Here is a 13,190-nt window from a genome sequence, read left to right on the forward strand (position 1 = left end):
AATATCGCAAAAATTCGCTCCATTTTGTCCACTAAAGTTGCCGAGATCATTATCCATGCGTTTGTTACGTCTCGTCTCGATTACTGTAACGTATTATTTTCGGGTCTCCCCATGTCTAGCATTAAAAGATTACAGTTGGTACAAAATGCGGCCACTAGACTTTTGACAAGAACAAGAACGTTTGATCATATTACGCCTGTACTGGCTCACCTGCACTGGCTCCCTGTGCACTTAAAATGTGACTTTAAGGTTTTACTACTTACGTATAAAATACTACACGGTCTAGCTCCATCCTATCTTGCCGATTGTATTGTACCATATGTCCCGGCAAGAAATCTGCGTTCAAAAGACTCCGGCTTATTAGTGATTCCTAAAGCCCAAAAAAAGTCTGCGGGCTATAGAGTGTTTTCCGTTCGGGCTCCAGTACTCTGGAATGCCCTCCCGGTAACAGTTCGAGATGCTACCTCAGTAGAAGCATTTAAGTCTCACCTTAAAACTCATCTGTATAGTCTAGCCTTTAAATAGACCTCCTTTTTAGACCAGTTGATCTGCCGCTTCTTTTCTTTTTTCTCCTGTGTCCCCCCCCTCCCTTGTGGAGGGGGTCCGGTCCGATGACCATGGATGAAGTACTGGCTGTCCAGAGTCGAGACCCAGCATGGACCGCTCGTCGGGAACCAGGATGGACCGCTCGCCTGTGTATCGGTTGGGGACATCTCTACGCTGCTGATCCGCCTCCGCTTGGGATGGTTTACTGTGGACGGGACTCTCGCTGCTGTCTTGGATCCGCTTTGTACTGAACTCTTGCGGCTGTGTTGGAGCCACAATGGATTGAACTTTCACAGTATCATGTTAGACCCGCTCGACATCCATTGCTTTCGGTCCCCCAGAGGGGAGGGGTTGCCCACATCTGAGGTCCTCTCCAAGGTCTCATAGTCAGCATTGTCACTGGCGTCCCACTGGATGTGAATTTTCCTTGCCCTTTTGTGGGTTCTTCCGAGGATGTCGTAGTCGTAATGGTTTGTACAGTCCTTTGAGACATTTGTGATTTAGGGCTATATAAATAAACATTTATTGATTGATTGATTGAAAACCTCTAATTTTCTGAGATTTTCAATTTGAGGTTTTCATTAACTGTATGTTAATGAACTCTATGCCATATATTAGTTTCACTTTGTAAACCTTACTGCTGGAAAAAACAAACCTTTACACAATATTAAAATTTTTTTGACTTTCATTTTGTACATATTGCTTGTTGTGAACTCTGACTTCTATTAGATCAAAACTCTATCTATCCATCCATCCATCTTCTTCCGCTTATATTATACACCCCCGCTTCTGCTTATATTATACGCCTCCGCGGGTGGGGGTGGGGGGTCGGGGGGGTTGGTGATAGCGGGGTGTATACAATTTGGACTCCCTGAATGGCCTTGCCATGGAGCAGGCTGTTCTGAAGAAAATCTCCCGAAGACTCCTCAAAGATAGACGCTTTTGACCTTCCTTTTTGTCAACAACATCTGGAGCTGAACTTTTTCGGCCTCAGCCATACAAAAACACTTCACCTCTCCCGAATTAATTGGGCATATAAGCACACACATGACCCCGACCCTTAAATCAACACCCTCACCACCGCTTATCTCCTATGGGGTTGTGAAATGGCTGAGCGGCGCTACAGAGCGAACAGCGGGCCTGCGCAAACCCACCCCTCCCTCTGTTGCAAGTTGGTGTGATATATGTATGTTTAATGTGTGCCATGCTATGTGAGGTTTTTTCCTTGGACTAAGACTAGACCTCTGCTGAGGGTCTAGCCTTGGACTGATATTTTTTTACTCCCCCCCCTTTCCTAATGTCACTCTTTTCTTATCTTTTTAAGGAGCGCTGTAACCGGCTGATCCGTCGGCGGTCTCGTCTTGTCCCCCCCCTGTAACGTATGTCTGCTCTTAGCGGGACTGTGCCGAAAATGTAATTTCAGTTCTGATGTGTCTTGTACATGTTGGAACGGACAAATAAAAAATGATGATGATGATGATGATAATATAAGCAGTAAGAGTCATGGCTGCATTGCATTCTGGGTAATTGTTATGTTGTGTTTATAATGTGTTACAGAGCTGATGCTCTCCAGAAATGTGTTTGTCATTCTTGTTTCGTGTGGGTTCACAGTGTGGCACATATTAATAAGAGTGTTAAAGTTCTTTCTATTCCAACCTTCAGTGTAACCGGTGTGGCTGATGAACAAGACCCCTGGTTTACACAATAGTACAAGCAAAAAAAACTCTTTGTGATGTGTAATTTCATTATACATTTCAAAAAAGTTTTCCGGCTCCCGTTGTTGTTGTGAAATGGGTCAAAATAGCTCTTTGAGTGGTTTGGTTGCCGACCCTGCTGCCTACGCCATTTTGAAAATGACAACAGGGGAAGCGTCACTCGTGACGTCACGAATTTGACCCGGCGGTAATAGTAAGCATGCGCTAATAATTTTGGGAAGCAAGTTTGACCCGGCAGTAGTTCAAGGCAGGTGCATATTACATGCCCGGCGGCATTTCAAGGAAATACGGTACTCAAAAACGGAGTTAAGAAATGTAACTATGGAGCAAAATTTTGACAAAATTTACACTAACGCATATCCAATACAAATTATCTACACCACAAGGAAGATTGTTAAATGTAAACTGGAATATCTTATTTTCATTTACTGGTAACTTTTCATAGTTTTTATTTTCAGCTTTAGGAAAGCAACTCAATAGTCAAAACCTCATATTTGGGTCATGGGCATGCAAAACCATAAAACATTTCAAAATGCACTTTGTTTTGTGACTCAGTTGAACAAAAAGTATTTTGTCACTTCAGTTTTTCTAAAAGTAACGTCAAAACATTTTTTCCTTCTCATGGACCCACTCTTGTGTATTATCTAGTCAATTGAGCGCATTGTCACACATTTTTATTTATAGATTATTATGGTATGTATGTTTTCTAAACGTGCATGACCAGAGGAAACCTACTGCTCCATGAAGGCTGCCATGTCTCTGGATGGTGACCAGAAATGCTCAGACAAATCTTCTTCCCAACTTCGAATCTTCCATTTGGCTGCAGGTGAAACAAGAGAAAGAAAAATTTTGAAATAAGAGATTACTGTGTTACTCACATTTACCTGACTTTGTTAAGTATATTAAGTTTATTTTAAATTGTACTTCTGATTATTTGTTGTGCGTAACATATTAACTTAAGTCTTTGTATCTTTCGGGCAACGTGGCTCAGTTGGTAGAGCGGCTGTGGCAGGAACTTGAGGGTTCCAGGTTCGATCTTCGCTTCCGCCATCCTACTCACTGCGGGTGTGTCCTTGGGCAAGATACTTTACCCAACTGATCCCAGTGCCACACACTCTGGATTAAATGTAACTTGGATAATGGTTTTCACAATGTAAAGCGCTTTGAGTCACTAGAGAAAAGTGCTATATGAATATATTGTATATCTTAAATTAAATATGTCGCCTATCATTAAGAACTTACCAAGAGCAAATGTCTCAATCAACATATTCTTGTCTCAAGGTGCCACCCTTTAGAACAGGGGTCGGGAACCTTTTTGGCTGAGAGAGCCATGAAAGCCAAATATTTTAAAATGTATTTCCGTGAGAGCCGTGTAATATTTTTAACACTGAATACAACTGTCAGGTTTAAACACTGATGACATTTATTAAACAGACAAGAAGCAAGGAATTAAACAGAGACAGGATTCAATTTAACTCAATGAGGATAAACGAGTAGACCTGTACCCTTGTACAGTGTCGTCCCACGCTCTGACAAGAGAATTCTATGCCTCTTCTTTTATTTGGACTTTCCCTGATTACAACTAAATGCGTGCATCTTTTATTCTGTTTAATAACATTGTTATTCTGAAGGTAACCAATAATAAATAAAATACTTTTGACCATTAATGCGACATCTTGAACAGGTGCGATAGAAACGGATGGATGGAATAAAATGCATGAGAATGTTTTATATTTTGAACGTTATTTTTAACACTGTGATTACCAGCGGAATTATTAATTACTTATCGTGTTAAGCAACATCAGCTAAAATTTATCTGAGAGCCAGATGCGGTCATCAAAAGAGCCACATCTGGCTCGAGAGCCATGGGTTCCCTACCCCTGCTTTAGAATAATATGCAATAATTTACTTTAAAAAAACATTCGGCTTTATACAGACTCAGAGCTTTTGACTATATCGTGCTCTTTAACTGAATAAATCATCAATAAAAACTAGACAATGTTTGTATTGTAATTGTGTCATAATCCATCCATTTTCTTCCTGGGTCGCGGGGGCAGCAGCCTAAGCAGGGAAGCCCAGACTTCCCTCTCCCCAGCCACTTCAGCCAGCTCCTCCCCAGGGATCCCGAGGCCTTCCCGAGACATAGTCTTCCCAACGTGTTATGGGTCTTCCCGACGGCCTCCTACTGGTCGGACGTGCCCTAAACACCTCCCCAAGGAGGCGTCCGGGTGGCAACCTGACCAGATGCCCAAACCAACTCATCTGGCACCTCTCGATGCGGAGGAGCAGCAACTTTACTTTGAACCCCTCCCGAAGGACAGATCTTCTTACCCTATCTGTAAGGGAGAGCCCCGCCACCCGGCGGAGGAAACTAATTTTGGCAGCTTGTACCGTGATCTTGTTCTTTCGGTCATAACCCAAAGCTCATGACCACCGGTGAGGATGGGAACGTAGATCAACCGGTAAATTGAGAGCTTTGCCTTCCGGTTCAGCTCCTTCTTTACCACAATGGATCGATACACTGTCCTCATTACTGAAGACGCTGCACTGATCCGCGTGTTAGTCTCACAAACTCTTCCCTCACTCGTGAACAAGACGGTGAGGTACTTGATCTCCTCCACTTGGGGCAAGGCCTCTTCCCCAAACCGGAGATGGCACTCTACCCTTTTCCGGGTGAGAACCAGGGACTTGGACCTGGAGGTGCTGATTCTTATCCCAGTTGCTTCACACTCGGCTACAAACCGATCAAGTGAGAGCTGAAGATCCTAGCCATATTAAGCCATCGGAACAACATCATCTGCAAAATGCAGCGACCCAATCCTGCAGCCACCAAACAGGATCCCCTCAACGCCCTGACCGTACCTAGAAATGTTGTCCATAAAATGTATGAACAGAATTGGTGACAAATGGCAGCCCTGGCTGAGTCCAACCCTCACTGAAAACGGGTACAACTTTCTGCCGACAATGCGGACCAAGCTCTGACACTGATCATACAGGGAGCGGACCGCCACAATCACACATCCGACTCTCTGAGTACTCCCCACAGGACTTCCCAAGGGACGCGGTCAAATGTCTTCTCCAAGTCCACAAAGCACATGTAGACTGGTTGAGCAAACTCCCATTCACCCTCAAGGACCCTGCAAAGAGTATAGACCTGGTCCACAGTTCCACAAACAGGCCAAAAACCCCAATGCTCCTCCTGAATGTGAGGTTTGACTATCTGGCATGGCCTCCTCTTCAGTACACCTGATTAGACCTTACCGGGAAGGCTGAGGTGTGTGATGCCACAATAGTTGGAACACACCCTCCCGTTCCCCTTTTTAAAGAGAGAAACCACCACCCCGGTCTGCCAATCCAGAGGTGCCGCCGCCGCCGATGTCCACTCAATGTTGCAGAGTCTTGTCAACCAAGACAGCCCCACAGCATCCAGAGCCTTAAGAAACTCTGTGCAGACCTCATCCACCCAGGACCTTTTTAACTATGTCGGCCACCTTAGCCTCAGGAATAGGAGAGCGCATCATACATTTCTTAGGCACTGCTTCCTCATAGGAAGACGTGTTGGTAGAATTGAGGAAGTCTTCGAAGTATTTTGCCTCCGCGACCACCGAAGCCGCAAACCGCTTGGCCTGTCGGTACCTGTCTACTGCCTCCGGAGTCCCATGAGCCGAAACGACCCGATAAGACTCTTTCATCAGCTTGACGGTGTCCCAGGTGGACACTAGCGGGTTCTAGAATTAACCTCAAAACAGGCACCAACCATCTTGCGAACACAGCTCCAATCGGCCGCCTCGACAATAGAGTTACGGAACATGGTCACTCAGACTCAATATACATTGTGTTTGTTGTGGACAATCTGTGACGAACACAAAAGTCCAATAACACAACACCACTCGGGTTCAGATCCGGGCGGCCATTCTTCCCAATCCCGCCTCTCCTGGTTTCACTGTTGTTGCCAATATGAGCGTTGAAGTCACCCAGCAGAAGAAAGGAATCACCTGAGGGAGCACTCTCCAGTACTCCCTCGAGGGAGTCCAAAAAGGGTGGGTGCTCTGAGCTGCTGTTTGGTGCATAAGCACAAAAAAGTCAGGACCCGTCCCCCCACTCGAAGGCGGAGGGGAGCTACTCTCTCATCTACTGGTTTAAAGTCCAACGTGCAGGCTTTGAGCTGACGGCAACAAGAAGTACACCCTAATAACAGTATATTCAAAACTAGTTTGACTGGCTTGGTACAGATGCCATACAACAGTAAAAATATTAGACATATTTGCATTTAATCTGAAAATAAATAAATGAAAAATAAACAAAAAAAAGTCTCCATCCGAAATAGGGTAGTCTGATGGCAAACACATATTTGCTCTGATTAATATGGTAAAACTATAATTGGCGGTAGATTCACTCACTTTCAATCCTTTTCCATACTTTGATCCTGCGATTTTGCATATTTTTGCTACTCTCTGTATGGCGATCAGGTCCTTGAAATTAGTGTGTCTTACCGTAAGAAGGATGATGCTTGGAGGCTTCATCGGATACTCCGGGGGAAGCACAATCCTGCCATGGTAAACTCCACCATCAAAATCTGAATCCGGGGGACCACGTACAGAAAAGTGCCATTCAAAAAGGTTATCCTAAAAAGTGTAAGAAAGGTTGATTAAGTTAAGAACATGCTACCTCAATATCCATCTGTAGAGACCCTACATGCAGTGATAACAAATGTTAAGACATTTCATTTCATTTGCATTTATGCAATGGAAACCATTTGGATTGCCATCACTCAGATTGGCAGATTTGTGTCGACATAACCAAGAATAGCAATTGTTTGCACTTTTACTTCACTTGAAGCGGTCGAAATGTTGATATGAACATTTATAAAGCAGGCTCCACTACGAATCTCATCAAGCACTTATACAGCTGCGGCTCGCTTTGCAGCCCTGTGAAGCAACTTTCGCCCACGCTTATGACCATTTTGCATGCGCACATGCTCCATGACTATGTCGACTTTGCCTTATTTAACTTAGTTTCAATTCCATAGAGTCCTCGTCATACATCAACGGTCACACTGCTTTTATCTAACGGCGACAGTTGTTGACGCATGCACAACAATGCTTCGCTTGTCTCACTAGTCGCACAAGCAGGACTAATGAGCAGCCATCGTGCTAAATAGAGTCTCGGGAGACTCTGGCGACAGAGTGCCAACACCGACTTGGTATCCCCATTGGATACCAAGCACCCTCTCCATCTGAGCATGCGTTTGAATGCAGGCAATGCAGACATGTCATTTTTAAATGTAAAATAACTGTTTCACGTGAGTACAATCGTTATACTGAAAAAATACCTCTCAGCATGTGTTCAAGAGCGCACTGCTGCTATTAGATGACTACAGGTGTGGACAATATTGGAGACTAGGGTTGTATCGTATAACGGTACTAAGTAGTAATTGATTGAAATCGGTACTATACTGCCTTTGAAAAGTACCGATACCGTTCTTTCCATCTGAATGCTGCTGTGCGGCGGTGACTACAGAGCCGAGGGCACATGATGTTGAGTGTGTCAAAACGCACACACAAAGTGCATACAAGCAATAACATCTGGAGAGGAAGGATGGCAAAAAACGAAAATTAAACTGGTTATTAAATAAGTTGTGTAAAGCGCAATATGGACGTATTTGGGCTTCAAAACCAACAATAAAGGTGACGCTTTAAACAAGAAAGCGCAGGGCTTCAAGTGTTTGTTTAAAACACGCCTCGCCAAATGTGGCAATTAGGATTACCACCTTTGCTTCAAACTTAGGTAAACATCTAAATAACACGCATTCAGATCTGGACAAGGAGTTATAAAGATTGACCGGATAAAAAAATTATCTTAATGATTAATTTGGCCATAATCTTGCAGCTCCATGTATAAGATTTACAAACACTATTTTTATTTGTATGGACAAAAATTGCAGTTACATCTTATGGCCATCAAGGGGCATCTTGCAAAATTCTTACATTTTTGTTATGTGTTTATCTCTTATGTCTATTAGTGCTATCTTGCACAATTTCCACATTTATTTTTTTTAATTTATGTTATTATTTTGTTTCTGCCATATTACTTTGTGTATAATGCTTGTGTGGTTTTCAAGTGCACATTAAATTTTTACTTGAGGTACAATTACAGTGTTCTTATCTACAGTAATGTTTATTCTTCAAAGGATTTCATTTTGAATGTGTTTGTGTTTTTTCAATAAAACTTGGTTAAAAGATTTCAGTATAAGTACATTTAGAGAATTCTGAGCACATTTAAAAATATACATTTTGTCACAATAACCAGGAAAATACATTTTCATACCGTGACATCCCTGATCAAGGTACTACTGTAATTATTTGTTCAGTTGCCCAAGTGTACATACAGTATGTTTAAAAGCTTGGAAAAAACACAGTATATCATGAACTTACTTCCAATGGTTGGGCATGGTAGTGTTCTGTGGGATCTCTCAATTCAGCCGCTTCTTTCATCAATCGCTTTACCGCTAAGCACATAAAGCAAAGACAAACATGAAAGTCAGTTTTGGTCAGCATTTTCGGTTTCCTCTGCCCTACTAAAATAGTATTACAATGAGGAAGGCTTTGGACGATTCTGGGAAGAATGATTTGATTTGCTAATAGGATCTTTTCTCTGAGCTGGATATAAATCTGCACAAGGGTTTTCTTTCCAATGAAAATAGTATGCTCGGATGCCACTTCCAATGAGATCTTGAATAAGTAGGGAAAGAAGAATGCAAAATTTGGATTTTTTTTCATGTGTGATTTCAGATTGGGGTTGCACAGTTTTAAGAAAAAAACATAATTGCGATTTTTCTCTCCAAGATTGGGATTCGATTTGCGATTTTTGTATTTTATACATAAAAACACATAAAACTAAAGATGACAAGACATGTTACTTTTAGACATGTTCTTTGAGACAAGAATCAACAAAGTCTTGTCTTTAGGTGCCACATATTAGAACAAAACGCATTAATTTACTTTAGAAAATATTGGGCTTTATGCAGGCAGATTTAGAGATTTTGTCTACACCACACTCTTAAACTGAAGATAAACAGAGACACTAATACGTATGTGTATGTATGTATGTATACAGTTCAAGCCAAAAGTTTGGACATACCTTCTTTCTTTCTTTCTTAGTTTATTTCGAACATGAACACACTTACAACATAATACATCAAACAATCCCACATCATTTCACATTATGTCCGAAAAGGAGTTGGAAGAGGCAAAGCTTTTTTAATCCTACCCCTTTCCCACGTCAGAGCGTCTACAATTATATACATTTATCCACTGACCTCTTTTATAATAAAATTACGTCTGTGAATGAGTAATACAACAGTTTTGTAATATGTAATTAATTAATTCAGTCATTATTAACATACTGAGATGCATTTTCTTTATTTTCATGACTTTTTAAATTGTAGATTGTCACTGAAAGCATCAAAACTATGAATGTGAAGTTATGTACTTAACAAAAAAAGGTGAAATAACTAAAAACAGGTTTTATATTCTAGTTTCTTCAAAACAGCCACCCTTTGCTATGATTACTACTTTGAACACTCTTGGTATTCTCTTGATGAACTTCAAGCACACCTGTGAATTGAAAACCATTTCAGGTGACTACCTCTTGACGCTCATCAAGAGAATGCCAAGAGTGTGCAAAGCAGTAATCAGAGCAAAGGGTGGCCATTTTGAAGGAACTACAATACAAAACATGTTTTCAGTTATTTCACCTTTTTTTTTAAATTAGAAACTTAACTGTGTTCATTCATAGTTTTAATGCCTTCAGTGACAATCTACAATGTAAAGTCATGAAAATAAAGAAAACGCATTAAATGAGGTGCGTCCAAACTTTTTGCCAGTACTGTAAATCATGATCATAAATTAATAAAGATTTTTGATGAACTTTTCCTAAATATATAAAAGTATTCATCACATTCTCTTAATGTCATATTGTAGAGCAATGATGTGCATTTGTGTTATACACATATCACTGTCGCACAGTGCTCCAGTATGTGCTAATTTAGAAGTTGCGTTAATTTGCATTCTGGCGCATAGTCATAGAAAATAAATAAAGAAAACGCATTGAATGACAAAAGTGTGTCCAAACTTTTGGCCTGAACTGGACATTTTTATAGACATCTCAGAATGGTAGTATTGATCAGATATTGATACCGATACTATCCTTTCAGAGATAACATTATTTGAACTGACTTGCTCAGTTGTTATATTAAGACAGAGATGAAGAGACACAAAGCAATATAAAGTTCTACATATACTTTTTGAGGGAAACAGGCTTTGGTTAACATCTCGTTCTACAATAATTTCAGAAAATGGCGGTAATGAGCATCAAAAGTTGGCTTTCCAACAGACAAAACAAGAAGAATAAAACGAGCAATAGCGGAAACTCAGCTATTTTCTTGACCAAAACATTTTAGAGAAGACAGAATTAAATTAATAAGATACAATCAAATTAGGTTAGCATCTTGCCCCACACTGCATTCCAGAAGGTGACAGAAATTGTTGTAAGCACAATACCAATGTCAAATCAAATGTTTATTGCATTCATCACTATACAGTGTACATCCACGACAGAACTACTGACTAAAGTACTACCACAACTTGGTTTACTATTTATAAAATATAATAATGTAGGGTTACTTGGAACTTGAACTAGGCCACCCGGCCTGAATCCACACTTGGTAGTAGTTTAGTCAGTAGTTTAGTCGTGGATGTACACTGTATGGTGATGAATCCAATAAACATTTGATTTGATTTGACATTAAGTTTGCAAAATGCGGTTGCACATTTTGCAAATTGCGCGCCATTGGTATATAACAGAAATGAACACCAAGCATGCAATGAACTAAAAAAAATGCACACAATCTTGCAAACTTTATTTTATTTAACCAATCTTGCAACTTATCAATTAACAAAGTAAAATAAGAAGCCACGACATATAGCAGAAGCTCAACCATTACCATTAACACAAACAACAAAACATATTTCGACCTCAGGCCCACTTGAATCCTATCCGATGCTAAGACAACAATTGATGTCATTATTCGCCTTTAGTGTAGACAACACAATGCAACACCTATTTAAAATATACAATTAATTGCACTTTAAAGACACCTTTCTTTTGTCATCCATCGTCGACATGTTGAACAACTATAATACTCCACTGGGTACAGTGCACTAGCACATTCGATGAAGGTGGAAAATAATGTTTGTCAACGTACCTGGACTCCTTAGGTTATATTTATTTTCCATTATAGACAATTTTAAGCGTTCGAAAGATAATGAGATAATAAACCCCGTATAGTTGTAGCCGTGGTCTAATACGACGTCAACGAGCGGTCCACTACGTTAGCTTAAGTTAGCTCTGTGGCTAATATAGTCGAGCCTTCAGTTATAAGCAGGCTAGCAGGACGTCTGCTCAACCTCTCTCTGCGGACCTTTCGCCCGGACCTGGGTGACGATATGTCTGAATCCAGGTGTCAGAAAGTGATATCTTAAGAATTAGTTTCGATTTCGGCTAATTGTAGATATGTAAACAGGAAGTAACCGACTGAGACTGATGACGTGTCGGCGGCAAGCGAATCCTTCTTCTTCTTCTTCTTTTGTTTTTATGGCAGTTGGCAAGCAACCTTCTGGTGTGCATTACCGCCACCTACTGTAATGGAGTGTGGACCCAGGTGGATCCCTACTCTATATTCTTTTACTTAACCCAGTGTTTTTTAAATATGTGTATATTGCTTTATATCCTATGTTTTCTGAATGCAATCCTAATATATCTCCCACTTCTAACCTAATATTTTCTTTTGCTAACTTATTTTCCAGTATTTCTCTTTCTCTATTATATTTCCTACATTGTATTAAGACATGGTCAACATTTTCTATCTGGTGGCAAAAATCACACAGCCCTGTAGTATGTTTGCCTATCAATTTTAGTGAACTATTTAGATATGTATGGCCTAATCTCATTCTAGTAATAATGTCTTCTTCTTTCCTATTTCTACCCCCTCCTCTCATTACACCTACTTTCCTCTGGACTTTGTAAAACTCTCTACCTTTTGTTTCCTTATTCCAATTATCCTGCCACTTTTTATTGTGTTCTATCTTAATTATGCTCTTCACTTCTTCTTTACTGTGCTTAATCTCCATGTTTACTTCTGTTTTAGTGGTTGCTTGTTTTGCGTATCTATCAGCTAACTCATTTCCCTCAACTCCTACATGAGCAGGAACCCAGAGAAATGTTACCACACCTCCCGCTTTATTTATTCTGTAGATTGCCTGAACTATTTCATAAACTATATCTAGTCTTGTTTCTGATGTTATGTTTTTTATGCTCGTCAATGCACTGCTGGAGTCCGAGCACACGACTTAACTGCCATATAAATTGCTACCAATTCCCCCGTAAAAACAGATAGTTTATCACTAATTCTTTTATTCAACACTATATTTCTCTGTGGGATAACTGCAGCAGCTCCTACTTTACTATTTATAGTTTTTGATGCATCTGTGTATATCATAATATTATCAAAAAACATTTCCTCAATCCGTTGTTCTATTTGGTAACTATTTAAATGTCTATTCTTCAGTAACTGCATGTCTACCTTTGGGTTTTCATACATCCACGGTGGTATTGCAGTAATTGGTACTGTAGGGCAAACTTTAATATTGTCAATTTGTGTTTTTTTACATATATCTCCTATTATCCACCCAAAACTATTCATTTTTTTCTTCCCTTTTTCTTGGCAATTTATTAGCACTTGACGGGTTGGATGTCCTTGCTTGGATCCTTTTAAGTTTGCCCAATAAACTGCTGAGAGTTGATCTCTCCTCATGTCCAAAGGTTTTTCATTCATTTCCACTTGTAATGCTGCCACTGGAGTAGATTTAC

The 13,190-nt window shown here is 40.4% G+C and overlaps 1 protein-coding gene across 1 annotated transcript in view; it reads right to left on the reverse strand.

Moving 5' to 3' along the window:
• ube2j1 (ubiquitin-conjugating enzyme E2, J1) overlaps positions 1-11,889 on the reverse strand; it is a 30,210-nt gene extending 18,321 nt beyond the window's left edge. The window contains exons 1-4 of the mRNA XM_061900409.1: positions 11,527-11,889; positions 8,696-8,769; positions 6,755-6,886; positions 2,997-3,081 (exon numbers count right to left, since the gene is read on the reverse strand). Coding sequence (XP_061756393.1) covers positions 2,997-3,081; positions 6,755-6,886; positions 8,696-8,769; positions 11,527-11,557 — 322 coding nt within the window. The 5' untranslated portion in view covers positions 11,558-11,889. The remainder of the gene's footprint in view (positions 1-2,996; positions 3,082-6,754; positions 6,887-8,695; positions 8,770-11,526) is intronic.
• Between the last annotated feature and the right edge of the window lie 1,301 nt (positions 11,890-13,190).

Source organism: Nerophis ophidion, linkage group LG05 (assembly GCF_033978795.1).
Source record: "Nerophis ophidion isolate RoL-2023_Sa linkage group LG05, RoL_Noph_v1.0, whole genome shotgun sequence".
In the NCBI taxonomy this organism is placed as follows: domain Eukaryota; kingdom Metazoa; phylum Chordata; class Actinopteri; order Syngnathiformes; family Syngnathidae; genus Nerophis; species Nerophis ophidion.